This window comes from Hemicordylus capensis, chromosome 6 (assembly GCF_027244095.1).
Source record: "Hemicordylus capensis ecotype Gifberg chromosome 6, rHemCap1.1.pri, whole genome shotgun sequence".
Lineage (NCBI taxonomy): Eukaryota > Metazoa > Chordata > Lepidosauria > Squamata > Cordylidae > Hemicordylus > Hemicordylus capensis.
Window position 1 is genome coordinate 142669085 of NC_069662.1, and position 24277 is coordinate 142693361.

A 24277-nucleotide genomic window follows, 5' to 3' on the forward strand; every position below is an offset into this window, starting at 1 on the left:
AAAGAGAAGGTAGTGTATTCTCTCTTTCAGGGCATCCATACAATACCAATCCTATAAATAATTTCATAAAGGAAAAAAAGTCAGTTATTTGATGTTTTCATTCATTGGGACTACTTCAGCATCAGAAGGGCCTTGCTGGATCAGACCAAAGGATCATCTTAGTCCTGTTGAGAGGTGTAAGGAGAAACATTAATATCCTCATACAGCAGAGTATGCTCTGGTGGTAAAGAAGTTCAGCCCAAGAGATTATCTGGAGACATGAGGCTGAGTTAAAAATTCAACAACTAAAGATTTATTAAGAAACTAAAACATCACATACTGAGAGAGAGTCATTGAACACCATTCACAAACAGGCACTAGCCTTCAACAACTGAACAGTTCTAACTGAAGCTACATTCGCACATAACGCGGAACTGCAGTTAAAGGGGCCAGAGGTTCTGTGAGCGTTACATGCGAATCCAAGCAATTGGAGTTAGGCGTGACAAGGAACCTGAGGAACTCGGGGATTTGGAACAGATTTGGAAGAGATGTGGTATCACATAACTCTTCCAGGAGGCAGTAGAGCTTGTATTAGGAAGGGCTTGGGATAACCTAGCAAGGGCTTGGGATAACCTAGGTTTGGCATGTCCCATAATTGGCGGGCAACTCCACAGCTGAATTGGTGACAGGAGGGGTGGGGCTGGTACTCAAAGAGGCAGCTAGCAAGAAGCTCCACAGGCATGGAGTGGGTGCAGTCCCAGGTGTGTCTGCGCTGCTGCCTCTATGGTTTCAGTTTCAAAATTGGCACATAATCACAGTTATGACAGTGCCCGGGTTTGGACGTAACCCTTTGGCGGCCAAACAGGAGGTCTCAGTGTTGAACCTTTGTGCAAACCGAAGGTCACTTTCAGCCTGAAACCGCTGCTTCACACATTCAGACGTACCAGAGTTCCAACCTCTGCCCCGTTTAATGGTTTGGTGTTATGTCTGAAACCAGCCAGCGCACTGACCTTACTACATGCCTTGATCTTTGGGGAGGGGTGGATAAAGTGAGGACTGCTTTGGAAAGAGCTAGCAACTTGCTCTTGGATGAGATTCTTTGTTCTCTTATATAGGGCCATAGGGAAAAATGTTGAGATCAGAACATAAAATGGGTGGGTGGATAGGAAGGACGTGAACTCAGCAACCTCTTCTAACAAATCTAATATAATTGTGCTGTTTCAGGGTGAAAGAGCTTGACCAGTGACCTTAATTGTGGAGTTAAAAATGGAACAAGGCGTTCCCTTGCTGTAAACATCAAGCAATACCCTCTAAACTAGGAAAGTTTCTATCTTAGGAAGTTTGCATGTCAAGTTTAGTTTGTACTTAAGCCATGCAATTGTGAATAGAAGAAGTAACAGTGTATTACTGTGGACTCCAGGTGGTGCCATATCTAACATGTATGCTATGTTGATTGCACGTTTCAAGATGTTCCCAGAAGTTAAAGAGAAAGGAATGGCAGCTATTCCGAGACTGGTTGCCTTCACATCAGAGCATGTAGGTGTTTCTGTTTTTCCCGTCTTGCTAACCTCACCTTTTGCTAATTATGCCAGGCTTGTTTTAATGCCCTCTGGAGGAATGTATAGGAACTCTTTCTTTCTCTCTCTAATAGAGATCGTCATTTGGAGAAGCCTAGACTTTTCATACAAAGGAGAGTGAGCTACGTCTGCCTCTTAATAAAAGGCGACATGCTGGGAAAGTATGCTCTAGGACAGGGGTTCCTACAACTCCCATCATGTCCAGCTACAACTTATTATGCCTGGGGATGATGGGAGTTGTAGTTTAGCAACATCTAGAGGATCACAGGTGGGGAACTCCTGTCTAGGAGGACCAGGCTCTAAAGCAGCCAATGCACTGGATTTCCTGATGTATTTTTCTTTTCCTAAAAGCAGCTATGGGATGCCTAGTGTGGATTGGGGCTGGAGCAAGGGGGAAAGAGAATTAAGCCCTTTCCCCTGTGTCAGCCTTCCCAGTGCCTGCCTGCCTCTGCCTCTCTCTTTTATACCCACTCACACACACACCTGCTATTAGCTGTGGAAGGAAAAGTATATAAGTTCAATATTAGTACCTGTATGTTTCCCCCTCTGTGGCTAATAGCAGGTCAGGGGGTACAATTTTCATCAGAGAATCAGCACAGTGGAAAGGGTTTAACCCATTTCTCCCTTGCATGGAGGCCTTGATGCAAATCAGGACATCTCTGCAGCTGCTTTTAGGAAAAGAAAACTACATCAGCAGATCTAGTTGGGGATTCCCTGCATAACGTGTAGATTTAACCCCAAATCTGTAAATTCATGTAGGTTCCCTACAAAATGTAATCAATCTAGTTTAACTCCAGTGAAATCTATTGCGAGATCTATACTGGCAAGCTGTTAAATAATACCATCACCACTTATTTACCTTTCATGTTCAATACCCTTTGCATACATTGTGTTGTTGTGATCCTTACAACAGCAACCTTGAAAGGTAGGCCAGTATTAGTAACATCCCTGGGTTGCAGATGGGAGGCTGAAGCTGCTAGCAGATGGCTGCACAACTTTGCCCCTCCTGCAGATGTTGGACTACAGCTCCCACAATCCCTTACTATTGGCCATTGTGACTGAGGATGCTGGGGGTTGTAGTTCAAAAACAGCTGGAGGGCCGAAGTTGTGCAGCCCTGCTAAGGCCCCTTAGTGAGATCATGACAGAGGCAAGATTTGAAACAAGGACTTTCTGGCTCACAGCTTAGATCAGAAGTGGGCAAACTCTACAACTCCCAGCATCCTCAGCCACAATTTATTGGAGGGCCAAGCTTGCTCACCCCTGGCTTAGATACTTAGCTACTATGCCACAGTAGCTCTCCAATATGTATCCATTGCAAAAATCTCATTTTGAGTCATTTTTTAAAGAATCACACACCTCAGAGCAATAAACTCTGAGAAAATATAGAACAGGATGGCCAGGTGGCCTCCCAGCCTGAGCAATACTGAGTGCGATAAATAAGAAGCAGCCTTGACTGGCTTGGAGAGACCCATTATTAAATTGCATCCACTGGTAAGAACCAAGTCAACAAGAGTCTTGCTACCGACATTTAGCTCTTTGCAAGGATCAAGATCTCCTAGGAACTTTTCATTCATTTCACCAGGGCTCGCAAGGAAGACTTGTGTAAGTGTACTATTTGCACCAGAGATGTTCCTGGTGGATTGTTCTCATGGGCACTGCCTCCAGATTATTTCGCAGTTGACGAATCAGTGCTGCTATACACATTGCAACATAATCAATGTGCTTTTTCAGAGTCATTTTTCTGTGAAGAAAGGAGCAGCAGCCTTAGGAATTGGTACTGACAGTGTGATTTTGATCAGAGTTGATGAAAGGTAAGTACCTCCTTCATCATGATGCATAAGGAACAAGCACTAACTGAACACAGAAGAGTGTGTGTGTGTGTGTGTGTGTGTGTGTGTGTGTGTAGAGAGGGAGGGAAGGAGGGAAGAGAAAGAGACCTTAATTCTCATCTTAAACCAAAGCATTTTTAATATTACATTTTTAATTTCTGTTTTAATTTGTTTATGTTACTGTAAACCACCCAGAGACAGAGGTTTGGGGCAGTGTACAAATATAATTAATACATAAAATAAAATAAATTAACTTGTATATATTTTCAGCCAGATCATCATTAAGCCAGATCATCATTAGTTAATGTGAAAAGGCATTGTCCTATATAGTACTGACCTTAGGCATAATGCCTGTCTGGCACACTCAGCTGCAATCAAGCAGTCATTTTTTCAGCGAGTTCATTGTTGTCTGTGGTGTGCATACTTTTACTGCCCATTAAACTGGCTATGCTTTTGTTTTAAAAAACCTTCAATACCCGTTTGTTTAAAAACACCTGCATTGCCTATTTGACCAAAGACAATAGTGGAACAACACTAAAAAAAATGTGTATAGCAATCCATAACGTCCTGAAGAAACCTAACCTTTCACTGATGAGCGCCATTGCAACTTTGCGGTAAAATATGATGGAACTAGATTTTTCAGATTGCCTTTCTGCTGTCAAAATGTTGTATCCTATTATAAAAATAATATTCATAATAATGACTTAAATCAGTGACATGTTGCAACTGTGGCTATTGAACTGTAACCTCCATAAAGATACAAGCTGATGTGCTTGTATCTTAAATGGCTTGGCCTCTAGTCTGCACACTACTAAATTGATAGGTAGGTACTTAGATTGATGTAATCTCTTAAGCTTTAGTAGTATTGCAAGTACACCTACTTAAAGTGGCAATGGATCACTTTAAGAGCACCCACATAGAGAGTCTGTGGACTTCAGTTTTAAGGCTGATTCGCACATACAGAAGAATGTGGTATAGCCCTCCTCCATCTTGAAAACTCCCTGAGTATGGAATAGCTGCTTCCTGATGTGCTGGTTTTCCAGTGGCAGGGAGCTTCTTTCATATGCAGGATGCATTCAATCTAAGGGTGTGCATGAACACAAACAGGCCAGTTTGAGTGGTCTGATTACAAACTGGACCAGCCCAAGAAGTCCAGCCGACTAGACCGAGCCCAGTTTGTCGTGGACTGGTTCGGCGGTTTGAGGGGCAATGCTAGTAAAGGGGAATCCAGTAGAAAGAGCACCATTCTAGTTTTGCCAGAATGGTGCTCTTGTGGAAAAGCAGCTCATCATTTAAAATAAAATAAAATAAAATAAAAGGCTGGGTTACATCACCACATGTGCGCCGCAGGTTTCTGGAGGGAGGGAGAGAGCGTGCACCTCTGCTCCTCAGTGGCAGTGAGTGTGAGGTGTGGCCGGTCAGCAAGGAGCAGTACCACAGCTGCTGCTGCACCAGTAAAGACCTTCTCATCTACAGCTACTGCTGTGAGCCTCTCCCCCACTCCACAACATCCTTTAGAAGCCTTTTGTGAAGGTTTCCCATTTGCTTGTAAAGGAGATTCCCCACCAGATCCCCCTTTACAAGCACTGCCCCTTGAGCCGCCGACCTGGTTCGACCTGGTTCGGTTGAACGGAATGGACCAGACAACCCAGCCAGTTCAACCAAACCAGTTCACGGGCCGCGGTCCAGTCCGAATTCAGACCAAACCACGAGAACGGGTTCCGTGTACCCCATGCACACCCCGGTTCCGTGCACTGAATTTCATGACTGAATTTCAGTCTGGCAACTCTCCACCTGCATTCTGCTATATGGTGTCATCTGAACATGTAACTCAGCCCCTGTTAATGGTCCTTTCTGGAAAAGGTGGTTCCTGTATCAGGCTTGTTGAGCCATCCAAACTCCAGGACCTGTAGTAAACTACTTGCTCCATTACATGCATTTTAAAACTCACATTCTTCAGCAGTGGTGTAGTGACATTGGCAGTGTCTATTATTATTATTATTATTATTATTATTATTATTATTATTATTATTGGACAGGCCACTGCTGCCATTGCTGCTGAAGCCCCCTACCCACCCACACAGGACTTTGTGGCCCATGCCGCCATCACCGCTGGTTGCCTGCTGCTGCCCTCCATGGCCCCTGTTCACTGCCGCCATTTGTCCGACAAAGGGAAGCAAGCTGGCTGTGATGGCAGCAGTGAGCGGGGGCCATTGATGCCAGCAGAGGCCAGGGGTGGTTGGGCAGGCTGTGGCGGAGGTGGGAAATGGTGGATGAGTGTGGCAGCTCTCCTTGGCAACCCAGCCCCCCCCCAGGGGGCCCTGGCAGCCTGTGTGCAGAGCACAAGCACACTCTGCGGTAGATCCACCCCTGTTCTTAAGACTGGACAGCTTTCTTTTTACACTAAATGGGATCACAGGAGCTCCAGTCCAGGCTGGGACCACAATATATTGAGAATGGGAGAGCAATCCCTTTCACTGTGCCAACAATCCCCCACCCACCCACCCCCGCCGTCACCCCCCCCAGCTGCTATTTGCAGATAACAGCCGCTTCAGGGGGTGATTTCGGGCAGGAAATTGGCACTAGGAGAATAATTAACCTCCCCTCTAGGGGCTCCGCAGCTGCTGATGTGTGTTGTTTTTTGTAAAGAGAGCCAGCAGCCAGCCCAAAGTGTGTTACTTTAAGAGGCATTTAACAACTACACAATTTGACCACAGCAGCCAAGTTCATTGTGACCTTTTGATACATTGCTGTATCAAAAGAGTTACTAAATGAGTTACTAAAACGGGGGATTTCTCATTTACATTTTGGGTAGCAATCAAGGGTTGTGAATTGAAATAAATGTTTTACAGGAAAATGAAAGCAATTGTGACCTGTGGAAGACCAAAGGGACTCATAAACTGTAATTCCACATTAATTCCTTGAGTGTGTGTCTCCCTTTCCCTAAGAATGAGATTAGTTTCACACAAATGAGAGAAAAACTTCAGCCCAGCAGTCATCTGATGCAAAATCAGCCAATTAATGCAAGATAAAATGCTTTGCTTGATAAATGGTGCGTTTTCTAAAGGTCTGTAAGTGGTGGATAGCATTGTTGTAGATGAGCCTCTTCTCAGCTAACTAGCCACCCAGTCTCATTGCATGACGATACTTTAATTCTTTGTTCTAGAGGGAAAATGATCCCATCTGATCTCGAAAGGAGAATTGTTGAGGCAAAGCAAAAGGCAAGTAGATTCACACAGTAGTTATTCCATAGTGACATCAGGTCGGAAATTTCTCATGCTATTCAAACCTACTGCTTTTCACTTGATTTTGGAGAGAGCACTCATGGAATGTGTCTTTTTCAAAACTTCGGAAAAATGAATTGCTGTGAAATTCTACCAACAGCAGATTTTTGATGGGAATTTTGATTCCCAGTGAGCTGGGTAAGAGCCCTCCAACAAGCTGGCAGACCCTCCCTGCCACCCACCGGTCTACGAAATGGTGACAAAAGTAGGTTCTGTCCAGCTTAGGAGGTCATATAGCAGGGGTCTCAAATTGCAGTCTTCCAGCTGCTGTTGGACTACAACTCCCATCATCACCAGTCACAGTGGCCAGTAGCCAAGGATGATGGGAATTGTAGTCCAGCATCTGCAGGAGGGCCATAGTTTGAGACTCCTACCATATGGCTCCCAAATAATAACAATCAGGGGGAAACCCCAGCCTCAGAACAAGATATTCATACAGTGTCTAAGCTAATCCAAAGCAGTACAGGTAGCCCCCTTCCTGGCCTTGGTACTTTGGAGATTTCCCAAGAATTCCCAGTTCCTCTGTTCCTGGGGATCTTTCCCAGCCTAGCCCTCTTAGACTGGTACAGGGACTTTGGAGGTTGTCCAAGAGGGCAAAGTTGGGAAAGCTCATCCAACTGAGTAAGGGTTCAGTCAGCCTCCTTTTACCCTATTTACCTGAATCCAAGGCTAGGTTTTTTTCAAGTTCCTTCAGGTTAGAAATTATGGGGTCATCTTAAATTCAGAGTCCTCTTCTTTTCGGGTAACCTGTATTTTGTAAGGGAGTTGTCTTAAATCGAGAGTCATCTTCTATCTGGGTAAATAGGGTATATGAACTATTTAAGCCAACCCCTAATCTGCGTGATGGCAGGTGGGTTTGGACAATATCGGGCCATAGCTCAGGAGCAGAGCTTGTCTTTTGCAGAGAGAAGGCTGAGTTCAGTTAAGCATCTCCAGCTCAAGGATCTCAGGTAGCAGGTCTGGGGAAGATGATCTTTCTCTGCCTGAATCTTGAGATGCCGCTATCAGTCCGAGTAGGCATGCTGGGCTAGATGGAGCCATTGTCTGACTGCATAAGGCAGCTTCCTAGGTTCATACTGTATTTACCTGAATCCAAGATTAGGAGGTTGTTCTCATGACCAGACTCGGGCGGAGAAGGGAAGGCAGGTTCCTACTTGCCTCCTCCCAGATGACCCGAGCCTCCTCTGAGCTCTGGCGCCCACATGAGCAGTGAGCTCTAAAGCTCTGACCAGGGGGTTGGAAGGGGGACCAATGCTGGATCCTCCAGGAGCCCACAATGCAGTGGGTAAGCAGCAGAGCTGCTGTTCTCAGCAATGCTCTCAGAGCTCCACTCTGCCTGGCCTCGCTTTCCACAGTACTCTATGGTCTTGACAACCACTGACAGCCGGAGCTGTTTTAAAACTGGATTCCATTTATTTATTTATTTAGCAGATTTATTGACCGCCTGACTTCCATAGACCCGAGGCAGTTTACATAACAACAACAAAAAGAGGGGGGGAAGGAAAAACACACATTAAAAACTAAAAGCCTGGCAAAATAAACAAGTTTTCAAAAGCTTCTTAAAGGTCAGAAGAGAGGCAGCATTACAAATCTCAGGAGGCAGAGTGTTCTGTGAGGAGGAGGCTGCAGCAGAGAAAGCCCTCCCACGAGCCTGTACCTCCCCTGGGCCCGGAACCCTGAGAAGACCCACCTGAGACGACTTCACCAGGGGTTGTCTGGATCATGAATGCAGACGACCACCCTGCAAGGTAGGAGGAGAGCTGTTTGCCTTCTACCTCAGTTTGGACCTGGGTAACAAAGTCAGGGTACCCAGGTCTGAATGGGGTGAGTGTGAAGACTTTCCGTGTGCCCAGACGACCGTGAAGAATGGGCTTTCTCTCTACAGTTCAGCTTTTCTGGTCATGAGAACAGCCTCTAGGTTTTTTCCAAGTTTTTTGATGTTAGAAATCAGTGAGTCGTCTTAAATTCAGAATCCTCTTCCTTTTGGGTAAATAACCTCTATTTAACCTCTGTTTTTAAGGGGGTCATCTTAATTTCACGGTCATCTTCTATTTGGGTAAATATGGTGTGTCATTGATGACTATTGTAGCACAACTGTGATTTTGTACACCTGTTTTCATCAGGATGCTAGAATGGTTTGCAGAGTCATGTCAAAGAACAGGTTGCGCTCATAAAGCAGGATTCGGGCAACCTGTTCACCACTAGTGTGGTGCAATCTGGAGTTGAGAGAGGGGGGAATAAAGCAACCCACCCACAGGGTAGCTGTGTGTCTCAGTGTTGAGATTTAGCACCTGTGGTGCGATCGCAGGCTAAAGGCTAGTTTTAAATGCATTGATGTGCTGGATTATTATTTTTAACCAAAATTCCTTCTGGGAACCATCAAATCAAGCAGAGTGGCTATGGTCATTTTATGGGGATGGTTTATAGAAAGGTCACTTCATATATCCCTTACAGGTGGCAGGTATCTCTGCTAACTAGGCAGAAAGGCACCTTTCAAAGAGGTGATTCTCATTATATGAAGCAGGGGGAGAGCAACCGGCCCTATTCAGTCACAGCACAGCACCCCTCCAATGGCTGTTGCTGGTGTCCAGTTTGAGTTTCTTATAGACTGTGACCCCTTTGGGGACAGGGTACTATATCAATAAATAATAATGATGATGATGATATTTTATTATATGTAAACCACTTTGAGAACTTTTTTCTTGAAGTGGTTTATCGGCAACAACAACATAATGATGATGATGATGATGATGATGATGATAATAATAATAATAATAATAATAATAATATATTCTGCGGCGATATCTATAACAACAATATTGACAATAAAATTCAAAATTCAGCCATCCTAGGTCCTTGGGAAGGACTCGATGTCTGGATAAAACAAACCAGTCAATAACACCTGTCTGTGTAAACAAGAAATAATAATATAGGTTGCTTTTCATCTGTATTAGCTGGGCTAAATTGAACCTTATCCTACCCAAACTGAAGCCAGCAGAATGATGCCCACCAGACACATAACAGGCTACTCATTCAACAGGGTTCAGAGCTGTGGAGCAAACAGGCTCTTTCCAGATGGTCATTTTATCATGTGTCAAAAAAGGCCTTCTATAAATAAAACATTCATTTTTCCCCATCTTGGCAGTTTGCTGCCATCTACAGGTAGAAATAGTTATAATCTTAGCAAATAAAAGCTAATGAGAGAATGAATGTAAATTGAGGCAGTAATTACGTCTGTAAAGGTGGAATTAGAGCTTTTATTTTGCTCCCTCTTCCTTATAACTTCTGTTACAAGACAAAAAGGGGGCCAAGAGACTGGACCATATTGCACTGTATTTATCGTATCGTATCAATGTTAATTATTATAATTATACTACAAAAGGCCCCCAAGGTGGCTCACAATTATTACGACATGTATAAAAACAAGATTAAACAGGAATAAAAATGACAACAACAAGTCAGAACCAAATAATCATGACATGCATCCTCACCACTTGGACTTCCGAAAGCAGGAGACGGTAGAGTAGTCTCACCAACTTCATTAGTTACTAATTTGTTTTCAGGCTGACTTTTAATGCTCAAAGCCCTGAAGAACTCAGTGGTAGAGCATCTGCTTTACATGCAGAAGGTCCCTGGTTCAGTCCCTGGCATCTCCAGATAGGACTGGGGGAAACGCCTATCTGAAACCTTGAAGAGCTTCTGCTAGTCAGTGTAGTATCCCCGACTGAGCTTGATGGACCAATGGTCTGTCTTGGGATAAGGCTGCCTCTTATGTTCCTCCCTTACAAGTCAGCTTGAGAATTTCGTCCTATTACTCTCCTCTTTGTTCCCCTGCCATCAAAGGTATGGCGAGTGTACACAAGGGATGGGCCTTTTCAAGCTGTGGAATGATTGTTATAAAGAGGGCTTGAGCCCCATCATTGACTGCTTTTAGATGGTCACTGGAGACTATTCTGTTTCAGCAAATCCTTTCAGGATTCATTGCCTCTATGATGAGTGTTTTAATCTGTTGTTTTCATCCAGGATGACTTTTATTCTTTTTGATGTTTTTAATTGGGTTTTTGTGTAAGCCACTTAAATTGTAGTTTTGTACAAAAAGGCAGAGTAAATGCTTTAGTTTAGTAAATGTTGCTAGAGAAACACAGGGTGTGACATCATTGTGTCATGCATCGCCCTGTTCCACCTCACTTCTCTGAACATATGGGTACAGTAGAAAGCAAGTTGCCTTATACTGAGTCAGACCTTTGGTCCACCCACTGAGCTCAATACTGTCTACCCAGACTGGCAGCAGTTCTCCAGAGTATCAGACAGGAAACTTTCCCAGCCCTACCTGGAGATGCTAGAGACAGAACTTAGGAGGACCTTCTGCATACCCAGCTGATGCTCTACCACTGAACTATAGCCTCATCTCCATATGATGCTACTTTGTACAGAGTCAGGCCATTGGTCCAACTAGTCCAGTATTATTTACTCTGACTGCAACCTTGGAGAAGCCACTAACAGTCTGTGTAGTCAATACTGAGCTAGATGGACCAATGGTCTGACTCAGTATATGGCAGCTTCCTATGTTCCTATGGCAGTGACTCTCCAGCATCCCCAGGGTCATTCCCAACTCTGTTATCTGACAGCCTTTAACTGGAGATGAGAGTTGAAACTGGGACCTTCTGTATGCACTCTGCTGGTGAGCTATGGACCCTCTCCATCTTCGGTGGGCAGAGGCAGAGAAACACACAGCACTACGATGTTACATCAGATGGGTTGTAATAGACCTTGTAGGAATATAGGAACCTGCCTTATGCCAAATCAGACCTCTGGTCCATCTAGTTGCAGGGGAGTAAGAGCAGGAAAGACGGCATGCCCGCAGCTCTTGCCTGTGGGCTTCCCAGAGGCATTTTGGTGGGCCACTGTGAAACGGGATGCTGGACAAGATGGGCCTTGGGCCTGATCCAGCAGAGCTGTTCTTGTGTAGTTCAGTATTATCTACACAGCTGGCAACAGCTTCTCCAAGGTTTCAGACTGAAAGCTCTTTTCCAGTCCTTCTTGAAGATGCCAGGCATTGAACCCAGGCCATCTGCATGCAGAGCAGATACTCTACCACTGAGTTACAGTCCTCATGTCTCTTACAATGCCCAGTTCCCCTTTAAAGTCTTATTTGACAATGCAAATTGGGTATACAGTATCACTTAGATGGTGGTTGTGTGATTTGGGGCAGGGACGGTGCCACACAATAGTTATATTAAGCCCCTGCTCCATAGAACAGCAGAGCTGCTGTAGATATTTGTCTGTATGTCTAAAGGATTTTCTCTCCATTGCAACACTTTTCTGTTTCCACCCATAGGGATTTGTTCCTTTCCTCGTAAGTGCCACAGCAGGAACTACAGTATATGGGGCATTTGATCCACTCATAGCAATTGCAGATATTTGCAAGAAGTACAAGATCTGGATGCATGTCGACGTGAGTACTGAATTTCAGGAGTGTCAAATTGAGTACTGGGTTACCAGTACCAACCAACATGTTGCACAATGCAGCACTGGTGTTTCGAACCTGCTGGGGCTGCTTTGCACATGAAAGCACAAAGGCCCACCTCGGTAATTCTGGATCCTGGACCGTTTGGAAACACACACACACACACCCCACACATACACACCCCACACACACACTGCATGTTAAGCATCATCCCCCTACACACGCACACACATCGTGACACACACTGTATTTTTAACACGTGGGTTCTTGAGGGCACAAACAGCCACTGAACTTACAAGAATGTAAGAATAGAAAACAGGCATATTTATGCAAATATGCATTAGCAGAAACATTTCAACACACAACTTAACATATTTCCATCCCACATATTCCTTTTCCCACTCCCCCCTCTGTCTTTAAAGCACCTGGCACAGGTCATAATCACATTTGGCCACCCAGAGCAGTGTGGGCCAGTGGCGACCACACCACCCAGGGCAGGCTAAAGAAGAATTGGGGGGGGGGCAGAGGGAGTGGAGGCCCTGGACTTCAGCCCTGAAGTCCAGGGGTAAGAACACCACTGCATGAAAGCCAGCCCTGACAAGTTGTACAAGAGCACACTCATGCAGCCACTTAAAGCAGTGCTCAAGCACTTGTGTCACGCTACTTGGAAGCAATGGAAGTTGGGAGAGGAGAGCTGGTCTTGTGGTAGCAAGCATGACTTGTCCCCTTTAGCTAAGCAGGGTCCACTCTGGTTGCATATGAATGGGAGACCTGATGTGTGAGCACTGCAAGATATTCCCCTCAGGGCATGGAGCCGCTCTGGGAAGAGCAGAAGGTTCCAAGTTCCTTCCCTGGTGTCTCCAAAATAGGGCTGAGAGAGACTCCTGCCTGCAACCTTGGCGTTGCCGCTGCCAGTCTGGGTAGACAATACTGGGCTAGATGGACCAATGGTCTAACTCGGTATATGGCAGCTTCCTATGTTCCTAGGTAGGGTTGCGCAAATGCCTGCGCACTGTTTTAAGTAGTTGTGCAAGTACACCCCTGCACAACACTGCTGAAGCTGGCTTCCATATGTGCAACAGCCCTGGCAGGTCAGAAACACCAGTGTTGTGTTGTGCAATGTCTCGGCCAGTGACTCTAAGAGTAAATGAGCAGGATAAAAAGCTGGTGGAACTTGGCAGCTTAGCAGACAGTCCACAAGCCAGGCCCACAAATTGTGGCCATCAGTAGCATCACAAGGGACAATGCCCATAGTGATTTCTGGCAATGTCTACCCTGATAGAGATGGAAAACTGATGATAATATTCTTGCACTTACAGCTTTCTGTGTGCTCACCCCTTCTTTACTCCTAACCATAAGTGAGTAGGGTAAAATTGCAGTCATTTTTGTACATAGGAAAGGATTAGAGTAAGGTTAGGGTAACAATGGACAAATTGTTGTACTTGCTCCATGGAGTAATCTTTGGAAGATATTCCTGCCATTTTTCATTTCTAGTCCTCTAACAATATTGATACAATTTTATGGTACGTTTTGTGTTTTAAAAATAAGAGCACTGCAAATTTTGCCGCTGCAGGCTTGATGGTCAGGGCAATAAAAGCATGAACACACACTGAGGGGTGTACACCTTGTCAAAAGTCACACTGAGCATTTGTCAATGGGACTGCCCACTCTGTCTGACTCATGTACTAAGAGGCTCTGCAGGATCCTGAGAATCAGAGTTTCTTGGAGTGGGCAACAGGGCATAACAGTGATGTCCTATTCTTTGTCCCCAGCATCTGATATTCAGAGGTATACTGCCTTTGTATTTGGAGGTTTTGTTTAATTTTCATGGTTCATAGTCCTCAGTAGACCCCTATCTTCTATGAGTCTCTCTCTTTCTACTGTCATAGGTGTGCATGGCTCTTTATACAGTGCAAGAGGAACAGGTCCCTGCCCTGTGAGGCTTACAATCTGCCTTTTTTTTTAAATTTAAAAAAAATGCTATCCAAATTGGTGGCCATTATCACATCTTGCAATGAATTCCAAAGGTAGGATTGGATACCTGTTTCATCAACATTCACGTTAAGCAATTTTCTCTCCATGTTGCTGGCGGCCTCTTCAATTACACAAAAAGCAGATCCAAGAATGACTCAACCATTTGGATATCAGCCTCAGAAATCAATACAACTGAGCATAATTAATGGTTATTGTCTTTTTTTTTCAGGGAGCATGGGGTGGCGGCTTGTTGATGTCGAGGAAGCATAAATGGAAATTAAATGGTGTTGAAAGGTAGGCCTTATGGAAATAAATATTCTATTATATTCATATATTGCAGTGACAAGCACCAAAATGCCTGCAAATTAAAATCCATCAGTGTGTTCTTGTCAAATGTAGCATTAGAAACTATTTTTCAAGCTCTGGTCACTACTGAAATAATGGATCAGATTTCTGCACTGCATAAATACCCTGGCACAATTCCATTTTATTTGATTTATGATGATGCTGTCTCCGTGCCCTTTCTTATCACTGTTTATAATGAAAGCTAGGAATGACATGATTTATTTATTTTTTTAGCATTGTGGACAATGCATTCAAAGGGGTAAAGAAAGAGGGTAGGAAAAGGAGGTAAACCCAAAATTGAGTGGGAGGAGGATTTTGAATTGTAGCCTAAAGAGAGCATGTAGTTCTTGCAGTTACCATGGAAATCCAGCCACGTGGGCTGCGCAGATTACATACATTGGTTCTGCTCTGGCTCCTTTCAGTTGTGTGAGCTGGTGAGGATTAACAAAGGCTGATCAGCATGCATATCTGGATTGTGGAGCTCAAAGGTGCTGAAACCACACACCGAGTGCTTGAAATCAGCATTAAAAAAAATATTCCTTATCAACTTTTCCAACATTAGCATTGCTTTCCCCACACCTAGTTTTTCAGAGTTTAGCACTGATCTTCCTAATAATTTATTATTTCAATACTTGATTTTTAAAATTTATATTTGGAGTAGTGATTTATGCTGTTTTAAATAGAAAATCTGGTGGGGAAACTGTTTTTCATTAAAAGGGGTTGAATGTTTTAAGACTGCCTTTTTTCCAAGTACAAATCCTGCAGCATCTTTTCATTTACACACACACACACACACACACACACACACACACACACACAGATCTGTTCACAAAGACCAAAGATGGAACTCACCTTAAACAGACAAAGTGAAAACCAAGCTGCAATACACACTTTAAGGGGGGGAAATCCCAATTCAGTGCTCCCTATTTTTTTCTTTTTGTGTTGCAGATTTTAGTTCTTGTTGTTGCACATTTTGTTTTTGTTGATCACACTGGTCTTGTGGTAAAGGTACAGCGTGCCGTCAACTCACTGTTGACTCCTGGTGACCACAGAGCCCTGTGGTTGTCTTTGGTAGAATACAAGAGGGGTTTACCATTGCCATCTCCCTCACAGTATGAGATGATGCCTTTCAGCATCTTCCTATATCACTGCTGCCCAATATAGGTATTTCCCATACTCTGCGAAACATACCAGCGGGGATTTGAACCGGCAACCTCTGGCTTGATAGTCAAGTCATCTCTCCACTGTGCTATTAGGTGGCTTATAGCAAGCATGAAATGTCCTCTTTGCTAAGCAGGATTCACCTGATTTGCATTTGAATGGGAGATTACATGTGTGAGCACTGTAAAATATTCCCCTTAGGAGATGGCTAGCTCTGGGAAAAACAGAAGGTTTCAAGTTCCCTTCCTGGCATCTCCCGATAGGGCTGAGAGAGATTCCTGCCTGTAACCTTGAGGAAGCCGTTGCCAGTCTGTGTAGACAATACTGAGTTAGATAAACCAACAGTCTGACTCAGTAGAAGGCAGCTTCCTATGTTCCTAAGCTCAAGGCAGCATATGTGGGGTTCCTAGGCTCTGACCAAACACAAACCTTTCTAGCTTCAGCAGGGTTGCTGCATCATGTATGTTCAGATCATGCCCTAGATTTTGACTTTCCCCTTTGTTTAATTCCCTCACCCTTCATTTTCAATTTACTGAGTTTTATTTTAAATGCCCTCAGTGCTATAAAACATACATTGTTGCAGCCAATCCTGTCCATGTGTACTCAGAAGTAAGCTCAACTGATTTCATTGACGCTCATTCCCAAGTAAGTGTACATGAAGGAACTGCATTCTTAAGAGCACTTAACTTTGAATAGATCATGCCCAGTGTTGTGTTGCTGATGTGCTGACTGCAGTGTGCAGCCCAATCTTATGCAGAGTTAGGCATGCCTAAGCCAGTTGAAGTCAATGGGCTTGGGTGTGCCTAATGTCACAGCCTAAATCTTCTTTGTGAATTGATCAGTCTTCTTTTAAAAATGTCTATTTATTGAGTTCTTTCTATTCTTCCAAGCTGCTAGGAAGAATCTACTCTTCCTGGCATAATAACTTCTTACACTTTCAAAAGCAAGGCCAAAATCTTTGTGTTACCCTGTTCAGCCTTTTCCAAGGCACACACATTGTCTGGGTGAATGTTTGCGTTATTTGCTCTGCCTCTTTGATGTTCATAGAACTGATTATAATAGTTAAAAACTATTCTCATTTTTATTCATCGCTCTGCTTATTTTTAGCCTTGCTTCTTTGATGATACACAAATCCTGTTCTCGAATGTTGCTCTTTATGTGTCTTACCAAATGTCTCTGCGATGGAATGCCAGTGCTGTAATGCCTCTTTCTAAAGTGTGTTTGCTCTTCTAGGGCCAATTCTGTAACATGGAATCCACACAAGATGATGGGAGTCCCACTGCAGTGCTCCGCTCTGCTTGTTAGAGAAGAGGTACGTATGTCTGCATCAGTTGGCATCTCTGGTCACTTCTGGCGAGGTCCCTTTTCACAGGCTGGACACTTTCTTTGTCATTATGGCACAGCTCATACACAAGAAGGTGATGAAGAAGGCATCTGAAATCAAACAGTACATCTGCAGTCATTCTTTTAAACCGAAATCACAGTCAGTATTATAATAGCTGTCTGTTAGGAAATTAGGATATATTCAGTTCTACCCTGCTCAAATGAGGCAATAGTGTTTCAAGCTCATAGGTCCCTCAGAAGCTTCTGAGAAGATTATAATGGGAAGAGCAATAATGGCACACACACTTCACTGAAAGGTGGCTTGGCACTCCACGACCAATCTTCCTTCACAATATGCACCTCAGGAAAGGATGCTGCACCACAGTACACTCTTTCTGCAAGGGGCTAATTGTGAGGCTTCCACGCAGGACTCTGTATGGACTGATTCTGCACTCTAGAATATGTCCCAGAATGCTCTGCAGCATGCAGGAGGGTCATGGCAGAAACCCCAGGGTTTCTGAGCAGACAGGCCAATGCAGGAAGCGTTCTCTAAAGGTAGCACATTTGTAAATAATGAAATGGGGTCCTACACCAAAGGATTCTTAGGTTTTATTACTGGATTTAAAAGATTGGAAAAGAAAAATAGCAAAGTCAGCACTCCTGCATATTTTTCATTGAATGGTTAATAGTGTTGGATGTAAGGGGTAATGGCTGACATCTTCCACAGCCATCTGGTAATGGACGGGCTACAGGTCCACAAGGAGCCTTCATTTTCCCTGAGCAAGGGTGGTGCAAGTGATTTTTGCATTCCACCTGTTACAGTCCAGGCCTGATTTATATACTAAATATGCTCATTAGCTAGTATACAAAATTAGGTCTGGCTCATAGTGTCACCAAGTGACCAAGTTCTTTTATATTAGTGACCATGTATGATCTGGGTGCATGGAAGAAAGGAGATCAAACCATTCCTCAAAGATTCAATGGGCTTTATTGAGTATAAAAGACTAACAACATAATCTAGCAAAGCAGAAAGCAGAACACTCTATCAATATCAGCAACAGTATTTCCTAGCCAGCACCACTTTTCCACGTGTTCCTAACTACATATGTGTGTGCATTAAATCTTCCTAGATCCTAATACAATTCAAATACAGATGGAAAAGGGGAAAAGGAAAGCTGAGGGCTGGCATGGTTTGGGGAGATTAGTAGAGGAAAAAGTGGGGAGGAGGAGAAAGAGGCAGGAGAAGGGGAAGGGATGAGGGGATTCCAGGCTTGTAGGAGCAGCATATTTACCAGGATCAGAGAGATTTGAGAGCGCAGGATCTTTCAGCTGAAGGAGGCCTCTGGCTGGAGACAGGAGTTGTTGCAGTGCTCAAATCACGGCTGAGAGTCAGAGCACCATGGCTGGGGGAAAGTCTTGACTTCTCACTGCGCAGTAGAAGTCACAGACAGTTCCTGTCCATGGACAGAGTTCCTGCTTCTACCCCGCGGCTTAGCAGCAAACTCTGGGATCTTTGTGTGAGCAAGATTGCCCGTAGGCATAAGTCTGCTTGTAGGAGACAGTTCCTGTCCATGGACAGAGTTCCTGTCTCTAGCCCCGCCACTTAGCAGCAAACTCTGGCATTGCTGTGAGCAAATCTTGCTGTAGGCACAAGACTGCTAACTCTCTGTCTAGTAGCCTCCTTCTTATAGTGTATTTTCCTTTGATCTTTCATAGAATCTATTCAAATCTCATCTTTTCCTGGGTCCCCAAAAAGGTGACAACTTGCTGCTACCTTCTGGAAAATGTCTTTTAAAAAATTATTCGGGATATTGGCCAGTCCAGAGAGATCCGAATCTCATCTTCTGTAATCTGGGTGCTTAGAAAGGGAGGGGGAGCATTGCCCAAAGCAAATCTGCATCTCAGAGCTGCAAATGGCATCTTCCCAAAAGGTGTTAAAAGTCAGGAGTTAGTGAGAGAATTAGTTGTGAGACAGCAATTACATTATTTCTTGTGTACCTCTATCTAGTGTACAATTATAACAAGAGAATATTTAAAGTAACATGGCTAAGGCAGAAGCATCAGTGAGGTAAGAATTAAAGTCTACAGGCAGATCTCTGTATGCATCTGCCTATGTTGAATCTCTATAGAGAGCGATTGAGTTAATCGTTGGCAAGGATTAACACTGGCTTCTTGCAACAGGAGGGGAGATCAGCCCCTGGAAGACTTTTCCACAGACATTGTGAGTCACATTTTAGCATATTGATTAGCTCAGGCCTAGCCCGTTTGTGTTTCCTTGCATATCCATTTTTACAATACAATGCTGGATTGCCTCCTCCCTTCACAGAGCAGGGAGAGCAGTATGCCAGTTCACCTTGAGTTCAGGAGTTAATTCATTTCTTAATATAAAATGAAATCAGACACAGGCCTATATTTCACATACTTCTGAGTTGGTACCTCTGGTTCTGATACGTTTATGGACCGTCCATAACACACACCGCTCTCCAAAAGCCCTTTCTATTTCTACCCCTCTCTCCAAAAGGGCTTTCTACTTCTTTCAGCATGTGTGTTTTTCTTTCAAGGGGCTGATGCAGAGCTGCAATCAAATGCATGCTTCCTACCTCTTTCAACAAGATAAGCACTATGACCTGTCCTACGACACTGGAGACAAGGCCTTGCAGTGCGGGCGCCATGTTGATGTCTTCAAGCTATGGCTGATGTGGAGGGCAAAGGTAAGCATTTAAACTGTGGGTTTGGGTTGAAAGCTAGTGAAAGTAAGGAGTCATTCCTTCTAATACTGAATGGGGTTTCCCCCCCAATATGTATCAGCTCGACAGGGAAACTGGGCTATCCCACAGGCAAAGCAGGAGTTCCTGCTTACTCAGGGGACCCCCAGGTACACAGAAAAATATTAGTTTGTTAATTAAACCTATGACTACAAAACCTAGTCATAGAAATAGCAACAAAAATGAGGAAATGGGCCTTAAAATAAATGCAAAAAAGACTAAAAAAATGAGCATAGGTAAAATGAGAATTCCCCTTAAAATACAATGCAATAACAAAAACCTAGATCAAGTAGGAAATTACTGTTATCCGGAGAAAAGCTTTTATCATCACAACGACCAAACAAAAGAAATCTGAAGCTGCATAGGACAAGCAAAAACAAGATTTTACCAAATGAAGATCTTCCTCTGCGAGAGTAAACTAGATCTGCAACTCAGAATCAGAATGATGAAATGCTACATCTGGTCTTTTCTCCTGTATGGATGTGAAACCTGGATCATCAGAAAGAAGCACATAAAAAACTGGAAGCCTTTGAGATGTGGTGTCTCAGAAAATAAAGTAAAAGTAAAGTTGTGCCGTTGAGTTGGTATTGACTCCTGGTGACCACAGAGCCATGTGGTTTTCTTTGGTAGAATACAGGAGGGGTTTACCATTGCCATCTCCCACGCAGTGTGAGATGATGCCTTTCAGCATCTTCCTATATTGCTGCTGCCCTATATAGGTGTTTCCCATGCTCAAGATTAAATGGACAAGCAGAACAACAAATCAAGAAGAACTTCGAAAAGCAAAAACAAATAAACAAGAGACACAAACTGGAGTTTTGTGGACATATCCACAGAGGAGTAAAATATCAAATACCACAACTAATGCTAGAAGGAAAGCTAGCAGGAAAAAGATCAAGAGGAAGGGATAGATGGATGACCAGAAAGAATGGCTAGAAATGGACACAGAATTCTAGGGACAATCCACAATTCTAGGGACCACAATCTATGGATTTTGTTGGCCGCCAACCTCCCAATCAGAGAAGGCACATGAAGAGAGAAGAAATTAAAAAAGAAGAAGAAAGAACTCAAATAAGAGCTTGGCAAAGGCCTATACTCTCTTGGCAAAGACCCATACACTGTGACCCATACTCTGTGGCTGCCAGGATATACAGAATACTGAGGACAACTCATTAGGGGTTCAGGATACACTGTAGCATTTTATTGTATTCCCCACTTCTATCTCTCATTTGCAGAACATTCAGGGCCAGTTCAGATGAACATGGTCCCCACTAGCCCCCTACTTGCGATAATGTGGCCACACCAAGAATGTGCCCTGTGAAGAACTGTCTGGTTAAGAATTGTGTTTATATATTGCTTGGTCGCTGGGTGGGGTGGGGGTGGTTAGTGAGGTAAGCATGAAAGCTGTTGTCAGATACATGGATTGACAGAAGTTCTGTAGATGTCAGAATATATGCTGCAGAGTCAGCTGGAAGTTAACTGCCCAGAAGGAAGCTGGGAGAAAGGAATGCAGACAGTAGGATACTGAACTGTAGCTGGTTGTGCTTTAAAATGTGTATTTCTTGGAAATAACCATTGTTTATTTTATTTTTATTTTTATTTGTAAAAAAACAAATCCTCTTATTTTTAAAATATTTGAACTTTCTCTATTGGAGTAACATCTCATGCCTAAAACATCCCCTGCTATCAAGGGCAATAGATATTACTAACTGGGCCAGGTGCAGAGCATCTGTGCCTCTAGTTTCCCCTGCCTGCCCGCTGCTGCCACCACTGATGCCTTTCCATGCCCACCCGTGCTGCTGCTTCCCCCCCCCACCCTGCCTGCCTGCTGCCGCCTTTTTCATCACCCACCCAACCCCTTGCCGCTGTTTTCTCCCCCCGCCCTCCCACCACCACCGTTTTCTCTCCCCCTCCCCCTTCTCCCCACCTGCCCACCCCCACTGCCATTTTCTCCCCCCGCCACCACCACCGTTTTCTCTCCTCCTCCACCTTCTCCCCACCTGCCCACCCCCACCGCCATTTTCTTTCCCGCCTCACCCACCTATCAGCCAGTGCCGCCACTTTCCTCCCCACTGCTGGCAGCTTGCTTGCGAACTCTCACAAGAGGTGCCACGCATGGGATTTGCAATGGGTACGCCAGAGAGAGAGAGAGAGAGAGAGAGAGAGAGAGAGGAGGACTATTTAAGGTAAATGGTGGCAGCAGATAGAAGAACCATCACATGCCTGCCCCAGTGTCACCAGAAGACGTGTCAATGTGTTCTCAGCACATCCTGTAATCGCACGTGCGGGGTAACAATAGGAATCGCCCCTCTACACATGCTGCAGTTTGTATAGAGGAGTGATTAGGATGATCACGCTGTATACGTGATTACAGGACATGCCTAGAATGCATCAGCACATCCTTTAGTGATGTTGCGGTGGGTGTGTTCTTGGCACGGCCCCAACGTTATTACATGTAGGGGGCCAGTGGGGGCCATTTTCATCTGAAACCAGCCCACAGTTATGAAAGATGTTGAATTTCAGGGCTAACCCCCATGGGTGTGGGCTCCCTCACGATGGGCTCTGCACATCTTCCCACCCTCAACCAGTCCTTTGCCCCTTACCCTACTCTACCACTAACACTGCTTTCTAGCCAAAGCAACAATACTTCATCCATTGCAGTAGGCCACAGACAAGGAGGAATCGCATGTTGAAGTTGCTAGGCAACAGGCTGGCTATGAGTAGGGCAGACTTCTATCACACAAGCTTTCTATATGCAAAACAGATAAAAGCACAGTCCTGGGAGTAAACAAATGAATCCTAATGGCCAATTAACATGTCAGCCCTTAGGAACTATGTGTTGCTTACTAGCCTCAGTCCTATGACATCATAGAGCAATTGCTACACCCCAGCTCTCGCCAGTTTGGCAGCATAATGGTTATGTTTTAATATAATCAGGCTAAAAGCATTTGAGAAACATGGAGGATTTTACTGTAGGAATTCTTAAAACTAGACACGGCAAATTTGTGACTAGAACACCTGCTTCCATTTTATGAAGCAATTAGGAGCGGGCATATTATTGATGTGGGGAAACTAATTAAAAATCTGTTCTTTTCTGGGGCATATTTGTAAAGAATCTCAAAGGACCAGCTTATTTGCAGTTTGGAAATGTTGCCAAATAAATGCTTTCCGCTTAATGGTTTCAAATTTCTGTACTAAGATTTCCTTAAAAACAAATGCATCCATTTACTAAAACTGCCTGCAAGCAATGTGTATGTCAGACAGCAGCATATGTGTTGTTTTTATCCTCCTCATGAAGCTGGCACTAGTGACCTGAGATGAGATTCCCATTGCCATGCCGTAGGCCAGGCATGTATTTCTTATGACCCATCCAGTCAAATGCACTCCACCAACTGCCAGGAGGTACTAGCCTGGGGATGCAAAAAGAGTGGGGCAGGGAGAACTTTAAGAGAAATGGCACCCTATCAAGCCCTAGAGCCATCTTGGAAGGTGTGCACAGAACACTGGGAAATGCCCGTCCCAGCGCTGGAGGTGATCACTCCCACCATGCAGCAGAGGTGTGCACAGAACTGCATCTCTACGGTCCGGCACTGAGGGGGGGGCTCTTTAAGGGTGGGGGAAGGTGTACTTATCCCTCCCACCGCTTCCCCCCCCTTAAAGGTTCACCTCCCCTGGTGCCGAACCGCCGAACCAGTCCCATGTCTGGACCGGTCCAGAGGCCTTTAGAATGGCCTCTGGACCAGTCCATGCACATCCCTGCCATGCAGTGCTGTGTTCTGCCCATCACTGGTGGGACTTCAAGCCCTTTCAAGCGCCAGCACCATCTTGGGAAGTGGGAAAGCTCTGGGAATGGTAGTTGAGAGAGCTTTATAGGGAAAGTGCAGGGAAGGACTGTCATTCCCAGAGCTTTGACACTACGGTGCCCAGAGCATTGCCCACAACCAGTATGGCAGCACTTCTGTCGAAGCCTTTGGAACACAGCCATTCAGTTTCCTTCCCTGCCCCCCTTCTTCCCTTCCCCCACTGAACCTATACCTTTTAATACTGTTCCAAAGCCTTAGAAAAAGTGCTGTCCAGCTCTGGTCATCGGTTACTCCATAGTTTATTTTATTTATTTATCATATTTTTATACCACCTGATATGTACATCTCTAGGTGGTGTACAAATTTTAATATTTAAAACCACAGATTAAACTACATAAAAACAATAAAAAACAATATAACACAAATTATTAAAATTATTAAAATTAATTCTAATTAAAAGCTTGCGAGAACAGGAGAGTCTTGAAGGTCTTCCTGAAAACAAACAGAGAAGGAGATGCTCTTATTTCAGCAGGGAGCATATTCCAAAGCCCTGGGGCAGCCACAGAGAAAACCTTGTCCTAACCGGAACTCTCCAGAAGATCATAAAAGGCGGCAGGGTTCATGACAAAGGCAGCGCTCTCTTAAATAGCTGGGTCCCAAGCCATTTAGGGCTTTATAGGTAAGAACCAGCACTTTGTATTTCACCCAGAAACATATCAGCAGCCAGTGCAGTTCTTTCAAAACCGGTGTTATATGGTCCCTTTGTGTT

General features: G+C 44.3%; 1 protein-coding gene across 2 annotated transcripts in view; it reads left to right on the forward strand.

Moving 5' to 3' along the window:
• GAD2 (glutamate decarboxylase 2) overlaps positions 1-24277 on the forward strand; it is a 58787-nt gene that overhangs the window by 22571 nt on the left and 11939 nt on the right. For both annotated transcript variants that reach the window (XM_053260829.1, XM_053260828.1), the window contains 7 exons: positions 1400-1515; positions 3289-3368; positions 6553-6607; positions 12009-12125; positions 14341-14405; positions 16851-16929; positions 19502-19651. In XM_053260829.1, the coding sequence (XP_053116804.1) occupies positions 1400-1515; positions 3289-3368; positions 6553-6607; positions 12009-12125; positions 14341-14405; positions 16851-16929; positions 19502-19651 (662 nt within the window). The remainder of the gene's footprint in view (positions 1-1399; positions 1516-3288; positions 3369-6552; positions 6608-12008; positions 12126-14340; positions 14406-16850; positions 16930-19501; positions 19652-24277) is intronic.